The 18,446-nt window shown below is 48.8% G+C and overlaps 1 protein-coding gene across 1 annotated transcript in view; it reads left to right on the forward strand.

Annotated features, from left to right (window-relative positions):
- SNX30 (sorting nexin family member 30) overlaps positions 1-18,446 on the forward strand; it is a 108,398-nt gene that overhangs the window by 81,406 nt on the left and 8,546 nt on the right. Inside the window, exons 7-8 of the mRNA XM_013966270.2 lie at positions 9,344-9,430; positions 17,131-17,283. Coding sequence (XP_013821724.1) covers positions 9,344-9,430; positions 17,131-17,283 — 240 coding nt within the window. The remainder of the gene's footprint in view (positions 1-9,343; positions 9,431-17,130; positions 17,284-18,446) is intronic.

Here is an 18,446-nt window from a genome sequence, read left to right on the forward strand (position 1 = left end):
TATACTTATATTCATTCTGTTTCAGACCTTTTCCCCATAGCAGTCATTACAGAATACTGAGTAGAGTTCCCAGGGCTATACAGTAGGTCCTTATTGGTTATCTGTTTTATGTATAGTACTGTATGCATGTTAATCCCAAGCTCCTGATACCATGTTTCCCTTCTGTTAACCATGTTTGCTTTTGATATATATGTCTGTTTCTGTTTTATAAGTTCTTGTGTGTCATTTTTTAAAAGTTGGATTCTACATGTGAGCGGTATAATATGATATTTATCTTTCTCTGTCTGACTTAAACTTCACTTACTATGATAAAGTCCAGGTCCAGTCTGATTTCTTTGGCCCATGCGCCTACTCCCCCAGAGACCACGAGGTGGAGCTAATGAGTCAAGTGACTAGTCTATGCTTTTAGGTTGCCCACTTAGCTGCTGCTAAGTCACTTCAGTCGCGTCCGACTCTGGGCGACCCCATAGACGTTAGCCCACCAGGCTCCCCCGTCCCTGGGATTCTCCAGGCAAGAACACTGGAGTGGGTTGCCATTTCCTTCTCCAATGCACGAAAGTGAAAAGTGAAAGGGAAGTCGCTCAGTCGTGTCTGACCCTTAGCATGGACTGCAGCCTACCACGCTCCTCCATCCATGGGATTTTCCAGGCAAGAGTACTGGAGTGGGGTGGGTGCCTTTCAAAACTTAAAAAAGAGATTTTCTAGAAGGCTGATTTGAGGGGAAGAAAGTCCTCCTTCCTAAACAAAAGTGGCTATAGGCTTGAGGGCCTGATTTCTTGAAAATGTGAAGAATTAGGGATGTATCAATATACATAATGATCTCAAATATTTTTCAATTTAGAAAAATATAAAAATCAAAACTCTGAGATTCCCAGTTAGGGTTGACTGGATACATATTGAAACTTCCTCTTTCCATACAATCAGAATGACTCCAGAATGATTTCTTTTTTTTTTTTCAGGGCTTAAGTCGGCGGGGCGGGGGTGGGGGCAGTGGGTGGGAAGAGCAGCAGGAAGGGAAACTGCAGCAGTGCAGTTAGGAACCAAAAGCGAGCTGAGAGGTGGGAGAGACGCAGGTGACTCAAGGCTGCTGAAGCTGACTGCGGGGAAAACAGAAGCCACCTAGTTTACACTGCGGACTCTTTCAGGAAGGTGGAGAGTGGCCAGCACCAGCTACCTCTGGGACTGCGGGAAAGAGGGAGCTGAAGACAAGGGTTGAGCAGGGGTCTGTTTATGAAGCAGCTAGAGCGTCCAGTTCTGTCCTCCTTCCAAACACCGGGGCACTGTCCCTTCGCCACTCGGGCAGAACTGGAGGTGTATTCTCTGCTGCACACGCTTGATAGCTCAGTCGTGTCCGACTCTTTGCGACTCCGTGGACTGTAGCCCGCCAGGCTCCTCTGTCCGTGGGATTCTCCAGTCAAGAATACTGGCGTGTGTAGCCATTTTCCTCCTCCGGGGGATCTTCCCAACCCAGGGATCGAACCCACGTTTCCTGTATCTTCTGCATTGCAGGTGGATTTTTTACCCACTGAGTCACTAGGGAAGTCCCCATAGAGGGTCTCTGCTCCAAGAGACACCGGGCACCGTTGAGGGTGGGGACTGAAATCCTAAAATCAAGAGCGAAAGGTTACTGAACGTTGAAACTCTTGGTTGTCTTCCTCTGCTTGGGCTCTCAGCCTTATACCTTTTCCTGGAAGAGTTGGAGGGCCTTTTAGAAAAATCTAAACAGGCTGGGAGAAGAGACTAGAATATACTGATATTTAGTGGGAGGGAGGAATCCTCAATGAAAGGACCCAGCAGAGTCCCTGTAGAGAACTGTCAGGAAGCCCTCCATATCAGAGAAGTTTCAACCAGTTTTTAGTGTTTCCGTCTTGGGAGAGTGTGCAGAAAAGGCTTACCAAATATTTAAGGGAAGCTTCTAATGTGACTACAAGTAAATACAAAGAAGGGAAAAACATGAAACATCACTGCGGGAGAAGAACGTTTCCAGGAAAAAAAATTCATTGATATCTTCAGAAAGAGAAGAGATGTCACAGCAATAAAACAAGCATTTTTAAAATTCCAGAGAATAAGCAAAGAGCTCATGGAATGACGATCAGGACAGAAATGAAAAAACAAAACCACAAACAGAGTTAGAAGAACAGTTTAAGGAAATGACTATAAAATGAAACAGAAAGACAGATGGAGGATTGGAGAGAAAAAATATACAAAAGTGAGAGGACCAGACCAGACCAGATATCTACCAATATCTCAGATATCCAATATCTGGAAAACAGGAGGAGCAAACAGAGAGATGGGGGAGCATCAGAGTCATTCAAGAGAAAAGACTGGAAGTGAAGACAAAACATGTTACTGGCCGTGCCTGAAAGATGAGGTGGTTAATGCTTAACCTCTTCCTCTACATTTTTCTTTATTTTTCAAATTATCTGTAACAAATATTGTTTAAAATGAAGGCACAATGTGTGGTTTTAGTATTAGCAATATTGTCCTAGAAAATGTAACTCACAGGTGGTCTGTCATCAAAGAACGAATGTGTAAAAAAGAGCATGTTGGAAAGGGCGACCTAAGTTTGGTCATTTAAGTCACACATGTCACCAGGATCAAATTCAGACTAAATTTCTTGCCTCTAGGGAAACGCTGTCACGGAGGGACACCCAAAGACAGGCCCCAGGGCTATGTTGGGTGTCAGATGTTTTTCAGTTATTATAAATGTTCAAAATCGAAGTGCATTTGACATATTAGTCTCATGTGTGCCCTTAATGACCCCGCATTTGCATACATTGTAAAGTGATCACCAAAATAAGTCTAGTTGCCTCTGTCACCTAACAGGGTTAGCGCAGTGTTATAACCATGTTCTCCATGACGGTGCACCCTCATAACTTAGTTATGTCTGGAATTTTGTACCTCTGGATCCCCTTTAGCCATTTCGTAACCCTCCTAATAACCCTTTTTCCCTCTGACAACCACTGACCTGTTCTCTGTGAGTCTGGACTTGGTTTGGTTTTGTGTGTTTGAGTTTTATTCTCATTTGAGCTTCTTTGTTACGGAACACTCCTCATTAAACACAATCTCCCCCTGGCTCTTTCGGGCTGTCAGCCCTAGGCGTACCAGGCCGTAGGCCACTCTGTACTGTCATTCTCTCCATGTGGCTGAGCTGTTCCTACTGCTCTCATTTACTCTCTCAATCCCGTTTCACCTCTTACAAAAGGATCTGATGCTCAAAAACCTTCTGGACCCCAGGAGCCTTCGGGATAGCTGCTGACCGTTTGCACTGGGGCTGTCTTTGGACTGCATTTTCCTCCGCCCCCACGTCTGTGAACCCACAGCCTCCTTAAGGGGAGGCGTTCCTGTTTCCTGGGTGTCGGGCTTTCCAGTTGATCCTGACCACCATGGCACGCTGGAAAAAATCCAGTGCAGATGTCGAGAGCCAAATCACAGGCTGTACTGGGTCAGCCAAAAAAGTTCATTCGGGTTTTCCGTAAATTTGGCTTTTCCGCAAAATGGTATGGAAAAACCTAAACAAACTTGTTGGCCTGCCTAGTATCTGTGATCTAATTTCCTGATGCTTTTGTTTAATGGCTGTTATTAGTTTGCTCTGTAAACATTTTGGATGACAGGTATTATGTTTCCATTGCTTAACTTTTTTATTCAAACACTCGCCCACTCACATTCCATCTTATTCTAGCTCTCCTCCCACCTGCTCCCAGCCCCCACCCCCTGGCTTATTTTAAAGCAAATCTCAGGCATTAAATCATTTCATACAAAAATGCATGTCTCTAAAATACATTCTTTTAAAAAAATTTTTTAATGCCGATCATTTTTAAAAGTCTTTATTGAATTTGTTACAATATTGGTTCTGTTTTATGTTTTTGGGTTTTTTGACCATGTAGCATGTGGGATCTCAGCTCCCCAGCCAGGGGTCGAAACCATACACCCTTCTTTGGAAGGTGAAGTCTTAACCACTGGACCACCAAGGAAGTCCCCAAGCATTCTTTTAAAAAAAAAGAAGGACCACATTATTCAGTTCAGTTCAATCTCTCAGTCGTGTCGGACTCTTTGCGACCCTATGAACCGCAGCACGCCAGGCCTCCCTGTCTATCACTAACTCCCAGAGTTCACCTAAACTCATGTCCATTGAGTAGGTGATGCCATCCAACCATCTCATCCTCTGTTGTCCCCTTCTCCTCCTGCCCTCAATCTTTCCCAGCACCAGGGTCTTTTCAAATGAGTCTGCTCTTTGCATGAGGTGGCCAAAGTATTGGAGTTTCAGCTTCAACATCAGTCCTTCCAATGAACACCCAGGACTGATCTCCTTTAGGATGGACTGGTGGGATCTTGAAGTCCAAGGGACTCTCAAGAGTCTTCTTCAACACCACAGTTCAAAAGCATCAATTCTTTGGCACTCAGCTTTCTTTATAGTCCAACTGTCATATCCAGACATGACTACTGGAAAAACCATAGCCTTGACTAGACGGACCTTAGTCGGCAAAGTAATATCTCTGCTTTTCAATATGCTGTCTAGGTCAGTCATAACTTTCCTTCCAAGGAGTAAGTGTCTTTTAATTTCATGGTTGCAATCACCATCTGCCGTGATTTTGGAGCCCCTAAAAATAAAGTCAGCCACTGTTGCCACTGTTTCCCCATCTATTTGCCATGAAGTGATGGGACCGGATGCCATGATCTTAGTTTTCTGAATGTCGAGCTTTAAGCCAACTTTTTCACTCTCCTCTTTAACTTTCATCAAGAGGCTCTTTAGTTCTTCTTCACTTTCTGCCATAAGGGTGATGTCATCTGCATATCTGAGGTTATTGATATTCTCCCAGCAGTCTTGATTCCACCTTGTACTTCTTCCAGCCCGGCGTTTCTCGTGATGTACTCTACATATAAGTTAAATAAGCAGGGTGACAATATACAGCCTTGATGTATTCCTTTTCCTATTTGGAACCAGTCTGTTGTTCCATGTCCAGTTCTAACTGTTGCTTCCTGACCTGCATACAGGTTTCTCAAGAGGCAGGTCAGGTGGTCTGGTATTCCCATCTCTTTCAGAATTTTCCACAGTTGATTGTGATCCACACAGTCAAAGGCTTTGGCATAATCAGTAAAGCAGAAAAAGATGTTTTTCTGGAACTCTCTTGCTTTTTCCATGATCCAGCAGATGTTGGCAATTTGATCTCTGGTTCTCCTCTGCCTTTTCTAAAACCAGCTTGAACATCTGAAGTTCCTGGTTCACGTATTGCTGAAGCCTGGCTTGGAGAATTTTGAGCATTACTTTACTAGTGTGTGAGATTAATGTAATTGTGCGGTAGTTTGAGCATTCTTTGGCCTTGCCTGTCTTAGGGATTGGAATGAAAACTGACCTTTTCAGTCCTGCAGCCGCTGCCGAGTTTTCCACATTTGCTGGCATGTTGAGTGCAGCACTTTCACAGCATCATCTTTCAGGATTTGAAATCGCTCCACTGGGATTCCATCACCTCCACTAGGTTTGTTTGTAGTGTCACACCTAAATGGATATTTTTTTTCTTAATAGTTCCTCAGATATGCAGTTAGTGTTCAATTTTCCCAGTTGCTTCAGACACTGTTTTTAGGCTTTTTCCACAGTGGGATATAAATAAAATCCATACATTGCTTGATATAGTTTCTTAAGTATTTTAAGAATCCCTCCCCTTATATTTATTTTTCTTTGCAATTTATTTATTAAAGTAAGGAGTCATTTTTCTCCCCCTCTGCATTTGAAAAGAGAGGTAGTGAAGTTCCAGGTTACTGGGACCATTTGGAAATCATGATGAAATGCTCTACATTAAAAATACATGTAGCGTTGAGAGAGCTTTACTCCGTGTCTCTAATTAAAAGCTTCCTTTCATCGAGGTCCTCCCGGGCCACCCCGTGTGCGATTCGCCGTCTCCCAGACCCTCAGTCCTGCACCCTTCCTTCCTGCTTTTGTTTTTCCTCCTGGACACCTAGCGTTATCTTCCAGACTCAGGCCGATTCTATTTTATCTGTGTGTTGCCTGCCTCCTCCCTGGAACGCAGGCTCCAGGAAGGCGAGGGTTCTGTGTGTTTTGCTCTCTGCCGTATCTCCAGCACCTGGGTGAATGAAGAGATGTTAAGGCAAGACAGAAGTGGGGTGGGGATGGCCGTGCAGACCCGGGGGAGAGTGACACAGGGTGGGAAGCACGTATCCCCCCATCCACCGGCATCAGAGAGCTCTGTCGATCTCTGGGAGAAATCGGAGCGTAAAGGTCTTTGGCCCATCACTCGGTGCTGGAGAAACTGCTCTGCAGATGCTGACCCAGTATCTTGAAGGCCCTTTCCCTCCGTTGTAGGCTGAGACCCCCTCAACCAGAGGCCAGCGTGGCCGGGACTAACAGCAGAGCCTGTGCTGTTTGGGGAGGGAGGCCAGTCCCTTCAGACCACCGCCCATGGTGTGCAAAGGTGCTCCCAGCAAGGACGGTAGTCTTCAGCAGTTTATCTTGATTCGGAACAGGTTGCCCTGGCTGGCTGGCAGTCAGGGTGGGGAACCACGCGCGCTCTGGAATTCAGCAGAGAGGCCCGAGTGAGCCACCGCTGTGCTCTTAGCCAGAGTGTGACCTCAGCCAGGCCGCTTCAGGGTGCCTCCGTGCTCTTGCCTGGAGAGCGGAGATAGCACCCTTTCACCTCCGCAGGGTTGTTAAGAGCTTTGGTGGTTGTCGTGAGTTTTTTCTGCAGTCCGATGAGGTAGGGGTGCTAGCCCAGAGCGCCTCTTCAGGCTTCAGGAGAAGGCCGCGTTCCGGTGGCTCTGGGCTGGCAGCGGCTGAGGAGAAAGAGCCCTCACCTCTCCTCGGGGCCAGGGCAGTCCTGAGGAAGTGTGGCTGCGTCTTCGGCCCCCTCATCTGCCTGGAGGCGGGGGAGAGGCGACGCACTGAGCGGAGTGGAGTTCACAGGGCTCCGTCACCGTCCCTCCCTGCCTGAGGGCCTGGCAACCTCATCAGAGAGACTTGCGACTCTCGGCAGAACTGGGGACAGGAAGCATGCCACACTGTGCTTAAACTGTGTTTTGAAGGAGTTTTAAGAGCATTTCTAGCTTTGGCTGGGAGTTTCTTGCCACACTGACAGGGGTGTGTCTTTGGAACAACTCATCATTTGTGGAGCCTGTTCCTAGCCTGGATACGCGTGCTTTTCCCAAACCATGAGAGGCATCCTGTGAAGGGAGTACAAGGCAGAACCAGGTTCTTCAACAGCACCCCCCACCCCTGTCCTCCTGGCCCCCAGCGAACCACATTTGTGTCCCTACGGAGAGCAGCTCCTGCTAAGAGACCAGTAGATTTAGAATGCTTTCGGCTCTGTGAAATCTAGAAAGGAGCCCTGGCTTTTTTGTTCTTTTGTGTTTGCTTTACAGATTTGTTCCGTCCAGTACAACAGCTGCTTGCCATCGGTGGCTATTTCAGTTTAAACTCAAATTATGGAAAATTAAATAAAAATTTTAAATCCAGTTCCTCAGCCAAACCAGCCACATTTCAAGAGCTCAGTTGGCATGTGGGCCTAGCGGTTGCTGTGCTGGTCCCTATAGGTCGTGGATCCTCTCCATCACGGCAGAAAGTTCTAGGCCCAGAGGCTGACGAGTGTGGGGAGGAGACCTCAGAACACCTTCTAGAAAGTTGAGAGGAAAGCAATGAAAAGCGAAGCTATTACAGGTTTCATCTCATGCTCTTCTCATGGTGAAACACTTCTGCAAGTACATACTTAGGGGAGACTGGGGGTTCCCCATGTTGACGCCTTCCATGAGAAGGTTGTCCCCAGAGCGCTGTCCGTGACTCAGTCACTCATCACATTTCAGCACGTTGTACAGCTGAAGGTGTCCACTGCGGTGGCCGAGGAACGGCCCCATCCCACCGGACCCCATGCTCTGCTGGAGAACGGGAGATTAGAAACTCAGAGATTAGAAACTTCTGAGTCAGTGGCGAAGAAAGTTCTTGTTACTCTTGGTTTGCCACTTGTGGTTCACCTGAAAGAAGAAAAAGAAACCTTTGGATGAAACATGCTTTTCTAGAAAGTTGACTGTAAGCTTTTCTGTTCTGTCTGTTGGGGTCTGAGCGGCAGAGACAGAGGGTGGCGCCCAGGGCATAAGTTTAGGGACTCACACTTAGGTGCCAGCCTTGAACTTGCACAGACCCAGGACTGAGTGTCTCCTTAGAGTTTGCATCCTGGGCGCCTGGCTTGCCTCCCCCTAGTCCTGCCCAGGCTGGCCCCTGTGCCCATCCAGCGCTGTGTCTGGCAGTCTCCCCATGTGGTCGCAGGGCTTCTGGCCTCATCCGTGGCTCTTTGAGCACGAGCAGCCTCGTTCCACATCCACACATCTCCCATAGACAGACTCCCTCAGGTCCGAGCTGTGTATCTTTGCTCTTCAGGTACCCGACCCAGAGTGGAGGACAGATACGTGGCTAATAGTGGATCACTGAGTGGATCAGTCCACCAGGGGGCAACTCGATGAATTAAAGAAACAAGAACTCTCCTGACTTAGACTTTTCCATTAACAGTTCAGACAGCATCCCACCTTGGCACCTGCCAGGCTCCATGGCCTGGCACAGCTGGGGTCTCTGTACACAGGGGGCTGAGGGTCCCCTCATCCACATACCTGTGGGTTGGGCACTGCTCCCCCCACCCACCCTTCCCTCATCCACATACCTGTGGGTTGGGCACCGCTCCCCCCACCCACCCTTCCCTCATCCACATACCTGTGGGTTGGGCACCGCTCCCCCCACCCACCCTTCCCTCATCCACATACCTGTGGGTTGGGCACTGCTCCCCCCACCCACCCTTCCCTCATCCACATACCTGTGGGTTGGGCACCGCTCCCCCACCCACCCTTCCCTCATCCACATACCTGTGGGTTGGGCACCGCTCCCCCCACCCACCCTTCCCTCATCCACATACCTGTGGGTTGGGCACCGCTCCCCCCGCCCACCCTTCCCTCATCCACATACCTGTGGGTTGGGCACCGCTCCCCCCACCCACCCTTCCCTCATCCACGTACCTGTGGGTTGGGCACCGCTCCCCCCACCCACCCTTCCCTCATCCACATACCTGTGGGTTGGGCACCGCTCCCCCCACCCACCCTTCCCTGCGATTCTGTGACTTTGAGCATCAGGCTGAGTTACTGCACTGGAAACCTCCATCTCTAAGCACGGTTCTCCTCTCCCTCCTCCACTGGCTCTCTCCAGAGCCCATGTCAGCCACGACCAGGCAGTCCTAGGAACAGAGCCCGTGTCAGCTGCGGCCAGACCATCCTAGGAGCTTGTGGCGGTGGCTTGGGCAGGTACGGGGTGCAGAAGCAGTGGGTGTGCTCACGCTTCCCTTTCTCCCGCCCACAGAGCGTGCTGAAGAAGAGGGACCAAGTGCAAGCCGAGTACGAAGCCAAACTGGAAGCTGTGGCTCTGAGGAAGGAAGAGCGGCCCAAGGTCAGGGGAACCCCTGGGGCGGGCGGGCTGTGCCACCCCACAGCTGTGCCAGGTGAATTCATGTCCCTTGATCGGTATGACCAAAGTGACCAGTGCCAGCTGGGTGGGGTTGATGCTGTTCTTTTCCTCTTTTTGCTCCCTTTTATGTCCGATGTACATTGAGGGGTTGAGCTTTCTCTTACTGTTTCCTGGGTTGTTTTTTTTTTTTTTTTTTGAGGTTTCCAGCTCTGCGATTCAGAGGCAGTTCCCATCTATGAAATGGGACTGAGGAGAAAGGAGGACAGTCTAGATCAGTGTTCTCCAAACTGTAACCCACCCAAAAGCACAGAAGCCAAGAGGTACACTGTTAAAATGCTGTGTGCCCAGCCACTCTTTGCCTGTAGCTGCCGGTCCCGCTGACTAGCTCCAAGCCGCTCCTCTGATTTTCTGGAACACGGTGCAGCCTGCTGAGCTCACATCTCAGTCTCATTTAAAAGAATGACAAGGGATACTGTATTTAAAAATCTCACTCTTAACAATTTAGCTTCTAAATATAAGTACAGAAGTCACTTTTCCTGGCAAGGGATGGAAGGAGAGACAAGAAGTTCTGCCACTAGCCCAGCTTGGAAGCTGAAAATCCTGTGTTTAAAAGATGTCACTTAAATAGTTTTATCAGCTGTCCTACCTACTCAGCACCCAGTGCAAGCTTTCTCAGAAACTGGTCTTTTGGTAGCTGTTCAGCCCAATTTGGGATGGCGCCTTACCAAAGACAGGAACTAAAGGGTATGAGTAATAGGCCGAACTGGCTGCCTGCGGGTCACACCCACCTGGGAGCAGAGGAAGCTGCTGTTTCTGGCTCCCACGTTCCACCCAGCTAAGCTGTGGGGCTCGGGCCTCGTGCTGTGCCCTTTGTGCCGGCCTGGGTGAAATCTTGGGTGTTGAAATCTTCCTGCTGCTGTTGCCCTCACTTCCCTGGAGCATCACTTGCTCACCCATCTGACTCATTCTCTTGGCCACAAGAGTTCTTCCAAGAGGGGGAAGGGTTTCTTTCCAATCTGGAGGTTCCAAACATTCCCACACCCTAAGCACAGCGTCGAGGGGGGCGGGGGGAGGGCGCAGTGTCTGTCTTCCCTCTGTTTTGTGGGATTCTGAACCACTCCAAAGTGAACTTGCTTCTCGTATAGCAATGGTGATATTTAACAAAGCAGGTAAGTGTAATCAACAGTAGGGGCAGCTGAAATTGTGTCTCCAGTTTGGGGTCTGGGGCAGCCGCTGCTTTGGTGGACCGTGGAGGGCTTGGTTGGCGGCCTGTTCAATCAACCGCTGCTTGGTAGACGGAGCCCAGGCTTGGAATCAGATGGCCCTGGGTTTGAATCCCCACTCTGTCCCCAGCCTCTGTGGGATTCATCCATGTGATTGCTGTGAAGATGGGAGAATCAGTCGAGTGTCTGATGCAATAACAGATGCTGTGCTGGTGGGTCCTCTATTGTCCAGACTGGCTCCGCATTGCCTCTAGTAGGAATGCTGAACGAGAGCTTCGTTTTCTAGGTTTGTTGGCCACTTTTTTTTTTTAATTATTAATTTTTTTTTTTTCTGAGTGCAGTGTTGGGGGCAATGTTTCCTTGTGTCCCCAAGTGTCCCCTGCATCCCCACGCCTCCCAGATGTCTATAGCAACAGAGAGACAGCTGCTGTAGGAAATTGAGTAGCTTAAGGTTTGGCTGTGTTCTGTTTAATGTCTTATGTTTGAGCTTCACTTTCCAGAGCTGCTGTTGGTGAGAAAAGAGCCAGGCTTTCAGGAAGTGGGTCAGGGCTGATGTTCCCCCAGGACTCAACAGGCTCTACTGTTGGTAACTGTCGTGGGAACAAGACTGCTCACAGGTCCATCCCAGGGCTGCAGGCAAGGAAAGGACTCCCACCCGAAGACGGGGGGTTCTCACAGGGAGGCTGGGGTCTGGGCTGGAAAACAGAAGATCTGCGGGAGTCTGGGGGCTGACTTCCTTTTGAGTCTTGAAAGGTTGCTCTGAAGAGTGAGGCAAAGTTGATTTTATATGAAGCCAAGGAGAGGTATTGAAAACTGACCACTTCTTTGTAACCCAGCAGAAGGGGTTGGCCTCTTGGGTCTCAGTGTCCCTCACTGGGATTTCACAGGGGAGTGGATGCCTTTGGACAGAGGGCTGAGCCCTGTGACTCCAGCTGTTGGCCAGGTGGATGGGGAGCCCGGTGGCTGCGGCTTCTCGGCATGTGCTGTGCTGGAGGCAGGCAATAATGAGGCCTCTGGAATGGAGGGAAAATGTTTGTATCGTAAAATTTAAAGATTGCTGTGGTTTTAGGTGAAGGAAAGTCCACAGACCCTGAGGTGGTTTATTCTCAGGCAAGTGGAGCTTTGATTGTGCAGACTCGGCTTCCTTATTTTAATTTTGATTTTAATTTGGAGAAATGAAAGGCTCTGAGCAGGGAGGGAGCTGGCTGCTTTTTGCTGCCTCTGTCAGAACCACGGACTTAGGGAAATCTGAGAATTTGCCCTTCCTTAGAAGCTATCAAAGGGATGCTATCAAAGCTATTAGTGGAAACAGAGGGGGCCCAAGGAATTGCATTTAAAACTGGTCAGCAAGCATGCACACTCTAATGTGGACTCCTGTGAGGGCAAACCCCAGGGGACCAGGCACATTGTATTCTGTGTTTGATTCTCTACAAATGCTTATATAGTCACATGTTGATTCAAAAAATTAAAAAAGGGATGCCAAGAGAGAATGTTTTATGAAAGGTTAAAAGAAAAAGAGGGGCTGTTTCAGGCCCCAACCCACTGAAGCCTGGTACTGGATCCTTCCAGAGGCTGTTGGAAGTGGATAGCACCATCGTGGGTGGAGGCGTGTGGTGCGACTGAGGTGGATGGAGCAGAAGGCTAGATGTGCGCTTCTCAGGGTGAGGAGGGGAGGGAGCGCTCGAGGCCACTTGGACAAGCCTCTCAAAGGCAGTGGACCTTTACAAATTCTTAGAACCACCAGAATGGTGAACATTCTGGAATGAAGGGGATGTGGCAGTGGGTAGCAAGAACTCCAGTTCTGAAATAGCAGCTAGAGACAGGGGGACTTCTGAATATGGAGCTTCCGTAGGCCTGAGAGTTCCGCAGGAGTATCTGCTGTTTCCAGATACCTCTCATGAGTGAGGAGAAGCACGCCTGATGACTCCCAGTTCTCTCCACAGGAGCCGTGACCTCAGCCTGGTTTAGGAAGCAGAGTAACCCACCACAGCAGGGCAGAGCTCTGGCACCTCCGTTGTTTAATTCCAACAACAGCCTTCTGTCAATGCGGTTCCCACCTTACAGATGAGCAGCCAGGGCTCAGGGGACCTATGTGACCCACCCACAAAAGCTCAGACATGGCTGGAATTGGACCCCCGATATGTCTGGTTCCCAAGCTGGAGCCCTTTATCCCCACTGCGAGGGCTCGCAGCAACCTTTGCTTCATTGAGGGGGAGACTTCTTGCTTTTGGAAGATGTGTGGCTGATGCTGGAGGGACTGGCGGGGAGAACCTGGGCCTGCCCGTCCATTCAGCCATCACGCATGTGAGCCCAGGGCTCCTCTCTCCTCAGTGTCCGCTCTCCACACATCTTGGGTGCTCACTTTTCCCTCCTCACCAGCCATTCTCTGAAGTTTGCATCTTTTTTTCTATTTTTTTTAAAGCATTCTTACTGAATATTTGCCAAATTCAGTAGCCTCTTCTCAAACTTCACCCTGCCTCAGTGTTTTCTCAACTTCTCTTCCATCTCACAGGTCACATAGAAAATGAAAATATTTGTATGGAACATTGGGATTGAAGACCAGATTGCTTGAAACTGGAGGTGGCCAGCTCTGACTTCCTCGGGGGCTGGGGGGACCAGTATTGCTGTCGTTCACACGGCGCCAGTTAGGAAGCTCTGCCTGTTTTTCAGTTAGCAGCATGCGACTGAGAAGACACCTGTTTCGAACTGACTCTGTCCTTGGTCCTGGCACCTGTCCCCCAGCAGCCACGAGTCCCCTCTCCCCCCCCATTACTGGGGTCATGTCTGCCTTATGTAATCTTTGAGGACTTTATTAACCTACTGTCATCATGGGAACAGATAATATGATGTCTCCAGCCTACCTCTGAGAAGAACACTTAGAGATTTATATGTAGGGCCGAGCAATGCCTGTTGCATGGAAAGAGCTCAGTGATACGTTTCTCTGAATGCTGAATGAGCTCACATTCCCGCCCTGCTCTCTAACACAGATATATGCTTTATCTCATCCTGTGTTACCCTTCCCCCTCCACTCCATAACTCATATACTGTAATGGAACTTCTCATGAGAGTTAGGGGAACCAATATGGAGAATGTAGCCTTGTCCTCTCTTCAGAAATTTTGGTCTCACGAGGTCTTATCTGGGGCTTCCCAGGTGGCTCAGTGGTGAAGAACCTGTCAGTGCAGGAGGCAGGGGAGATGCAGGTTTGATCCCTGGGTTGGGACGATTCCCTAGGGAAGGAAATAGCAACCCTCTCCAGTATTCTTGCCAGGATAATCCCATAAACAGAATACAATCCACGGAGTCATGAAAGAGTTGTACCTGACTTAGCAACTAAATAACAGCGAAGTCTTATCTGGAGACTTTTTTGTCCTTCTTGGTAGGTTGTGAACAGCAGCACCCAACCATTAGCATTAGATATTTCCATCTGTAACCCCTCCAGACAATACCTCTAAGAGTACCTCAGTCAAAAAATCAAAACTCTGAGATAAGAGGGAATGCTGGTTGTTGCTCATGGGTAAATTGAGACATCATCCAGAAAGAAACAAAAATGAGAGGAACACAAGCCCCAGTGGCCCTCCTCTCCATAAAGTTGGGCAATTTAGTAGCTGGTTACTTCAGAGTACAGCTCACCTCTTAACACAAGATTGCTGTTATTCCCTTCTTTTTAGCTTGCACTCCCCCCGCCTCCTCCATCCTTGCGCTTCTGTGGCTCTGCTCTCTCTGACGTGTTTCCTGCTTCTGTGTCCAGGCTTCTTAATAACTTTTGCCAACTCCTCGAGTAACCCTGCGCATGTGGGTCCTTCCATGAGTTCTGTTCTCTGCCAGTTGGGGTTCTCTCTCTCTCTCTCTCTCTGTCTTTGGGGGTCTATGGCCTGTGAGCCATTCCTGAGGTGGCTCCAGGGGTTGTCTCACCTCTCGTCACTTGTCTGTCCCCTGGAGTCACCAGTCCCCACTTCCACCATCTTTTTTTTAATACTCGTTTGGCTGGGTCTTAGTTGTAGCACGTGGGATCTCTTGCCAGGTCATGTGGGATGCTTTCTTGCAGTACATGGGCTCTCTAGTTGTGGGGTGCAGGCTTAGTTGCTCCTCGGCATGTAGGATCTTAGTTCCTGGACCAGGGGTTGAACCCACGTCCTGCGTTGCAAGGTGAACTGCCCACTGTAACACTGGGGAAGTCCCTCCGTCTTCTGCTAGGTGTCGCTTCAGTGGCACCCTCCCCTCTCCCGCATCCACGTTGCCCTCAGTCTCCAGCTCCTCCTGACGGTGTGAGAGTCATAGGCTCCGAGTGAAGTGAAAGCACGTGAACCATCTCCCCTCCATGTCCAGCCATGTTTGTTTTCTTTCCACCTCGACTCTGGGAGACTTGAGACAAGATCTGCCTGCTGAGACCTAAGCACTTTCATGTCCCCTCTGTGTCCCGTGTGGAGTATGTTGGGAGAATGATAAGCTGAAAACATTTCCCACACTGAGGCTCGGGCAGCCATACAGTCCAGAGCTTCCATCCCCAGACCAGACCCAGGAATCTTTCCTAGGCGAGCGCTCCCTGGAATCAGAGCGCCTGCCCGCCTCTTCTCACGGTGTCTGGGAAGTCTTCCTTTCAGAGCTTGGCTGTCCTCCTTGCTGCCGCAGTTTTGTTAAGCAAACAGGATGTTGTTTCTGGACACTTTTCCCCAGATACTATAGTTAGCAGTGGTCGCAAGAGGAATAAGGGAAGTGGACTGTGCCTCCCGGGAGGGTGGGGAGGCCAGGCCTGGTTTGCTGGGTGGAGGCTGCTTCCCAGGATGTTTACCAGGGATGCTCTGCAGACTTTGCAGATGCAAAGTCAGGCAGTATTGTTTTTCCTTCAGTTTCCCCCAAGGTGGCCAACAGTAACAGGTGAATCAGCAGGGAAAGGCAAAAGTGACTGCAGTTCTGGCATCAGAAGATAAAAATCGAGTCCTTTTTAAAATTTCCTCTAGGAATATAGGTGCTTTAGAGGACACTCACCCTGGCCCTTAAAAGTTCCTCACTTGTTTTGTTTTGCTGAGTAACTTGCAGGATCTTAGTTCCCCAATCAGGAATTGAATCTGAGCCCACAGCAGTGAAAGCACAGACCGTCAGTGCCCTAATCACTGGACCATCAGGGAATCCCCCCAATTTCTTTTCTTTTCAGTTGCCTAGGATACCTTTCTATATCTTCTTCTCTCACTCATCCTCGTCTCTCCCAGGATAGTTTCCATGCCAGGCAACACTTGAATTCCCTCTCCTGGGTGGCTTCCCTTCCCCTGCTCTTGTATCCTTCAGCCATGGCCAAGTGCCCTCAGCACTTTGGAAACCCTGAAGGAGTCAACTTCCCAGGCTTGGCCTTTTTCTGGGCTCCTTGCCCATAATGTCTGGGTATAAAGCTTCCCTGGTTGGTAGAGATTGACCTTGATGGTTACATTTGGAATCAGAGGCCCCAGCATACAAAATGTACAAGGCCTCACTTGTTTTGGGAAAGCATTTGGTAGGTGACTGTGTGACCCAGCTTTGGGCAGGTTGCCTCCCTGCCCCGAACCCCCTGGCCACCGTCAAAGTCCAGTGGAGCCTCTTGAGTTAGGAGAGAAGCCAGCTTTATGTTTTGGGTACCAGGGTTACCATTTCCCATTACCTTCTTATAATATTGGGTGTTTTCTTTCCAACTATACTGGAACTATACTATCCAGCTATCTACACCCAACAATATTGGGTGTAGAGTGGGTGAAACTCACCAAAGCAAAGTGAAAGTTGTGAAATTCAGGCAACCTAGTTCTGTTTTGAGAAAGTCTTCCAAACTTCCTTAAGGAAAACTAGAACTAGCCTGCTGTATATTTCTTCTTTGAATTTCATGGTTTATAGCATGCATAAACAACTTGCCTTCCATTTTCCCCAGAATTGCCCAGTTTTGACTCTTTATTTTTGATTATCTGCTATCTGAGAGTGCATGGATAAGTCTCCAGCTGATTTGTAAAGTGGGCAGTTGTCTTCTTCTTGCAGTGAATTATCTGGCTAATGAGAAACGTCACGGGTAATGGGACAGTTCATATGATGTGAAAACACTGATTTTCTTCTTTCAGTATGGGGCATGGGAGAATAGCAAGGCAGTGCCAAACACTCACAAAGCCTACATACACTTTCACTTATAGATGGGTAACTCCTAAAAGGAACAAAAGACAGATGACTCTGAATCACAGTGTTTCTTCTTCCTGTTTGTAAACAGGCAGGTGTTTCCCCCATGAGTCACTGTTTAGCTTGGATGGGTTTAGAAAATTTGGGTCAGGGATGGCACTTTTCAGAATTCCTTTTTTCACTTGGAAACCCAAGGCTATGCCTGCACCTCCAGAGGAGGGAATGTGTTTGTGGCATTTTAAGGCAGTAATCTGGTCTCTCACAAACATGAACCCGGGGCATGAGGTCCTTGTTATACATACAGAGCTCTCACGTACGCATTCCCCTCCCAGGTCCCAGCAGATGTGGAGAAGTGTCAGGATCGGATGGAGTGTTTCAACGCTGATCTGAAAGCCGACATGGAGAGGTGGCAGAACAACAAGAGACAGGACTTTCGGCAGCTGCTTATGGGAATGGCCGACAAGAACATCCAGTATTACGAGAAGGTAATGAGCTGATGATGAGACGACAGTCCTCCCCTTAATAGCCAGAGCCTCTGGTTAGGGCCTGCCAGAAGTCCGGAAGGATCCTGCCAGGCCCATCTCCTTCCCTTAATTTACGTGTTTAGTCTTACTGAACCCCGTGTGTCCTCGCCCTGCCTCTGCTAGATGTGGTGCTGGGTTTGGAACCGGGGGCCCCCCTCAGGTGCCCACAGGGGTTTCACTTGCACACCCTGCTGATGAAACTGGGTGCTTGCCAGTCAGGCCTGTAGCGCATGGATGCCCCCAGTTGATGGAGGCTCTGGGGCCCTGTCAGGCTGTTCTGGTTCTGCACCCAAGGGTTCTTCTCATTTATTCTTCTATGGATCCCTTTGGTCATCTGGTGAAGAGACTCCTTATTAGAACACTATTTGTTTTTTAAAATAGACTTTAAAATACTGTTTTTAAATACCTAATACGAAAGGATATAGGATTACAAAGGAAAACTATTAACACTAAAAAACAATTTTTTTTCGCGAGTCCCTTGACCTGTGGACTTCATGTTAAGCATCCCCAACACACACACACAGGCTTGACTGTCATCAAGCTGCAGCTGAATATCCTCAGTCAAGGTTTGCCCCTAGCACATCCAACTCTAGAGCATGGTTGCTAATGAATCCTAATATTTCTTAAAAGCTTAATGAAGATGAAGAATGGCCCAGTCGTAATTCAACAAGTAACCTGTAGACTTGAAATCAAGCTGGACAACCGTTAACTCAGCTACTCCCACCACAATTCTAGAAACATGTCCTTGGCCCAAACTGGAGGAATCCATCTCCTTCAAAAACATTGATGCTCTGGCCGCTGCTCAGAGGCAGCGTGTCTGCGTCTTAGTTTGGAGGAGGGTTAAGGGAAAAAGTCACGGAATGGCCCTTGCCTGCCAGGTCGAGGATGGACTGCTTCAGGGAGGGGGAGGGGCCGTCCTCCTTTCCTCAGTACCTTTCTTCCGGACGCTCACTGTGTGTCTGAGTTGACATTGGGCTGGATGCTTTGCATATGTCAGCTTGCTAAATTTAAACTTAACCTTGACCATAACACTGTGACATGGGTTTTAGAGGCCCTCAATTTAAAGATGAAGACGTGGAAGCTCAGCAAGGTTTTAAAACTCTGCCCAAGGTCACACAACTTGT

The sequence above is a fragment of the Capra hircus genome, chromosome 8 (assembly GCF_001704415.2).
Source record: "Capra hircus breed San Clemente chromosome 8, ASM170441v1, whole genome shotgun sequence".
Lineage (NCBI taxonomy): Eukaryota > Metazoa > Chordata > Mammalia > Artiodactyla > Bovidae > Capra > Capra hircus.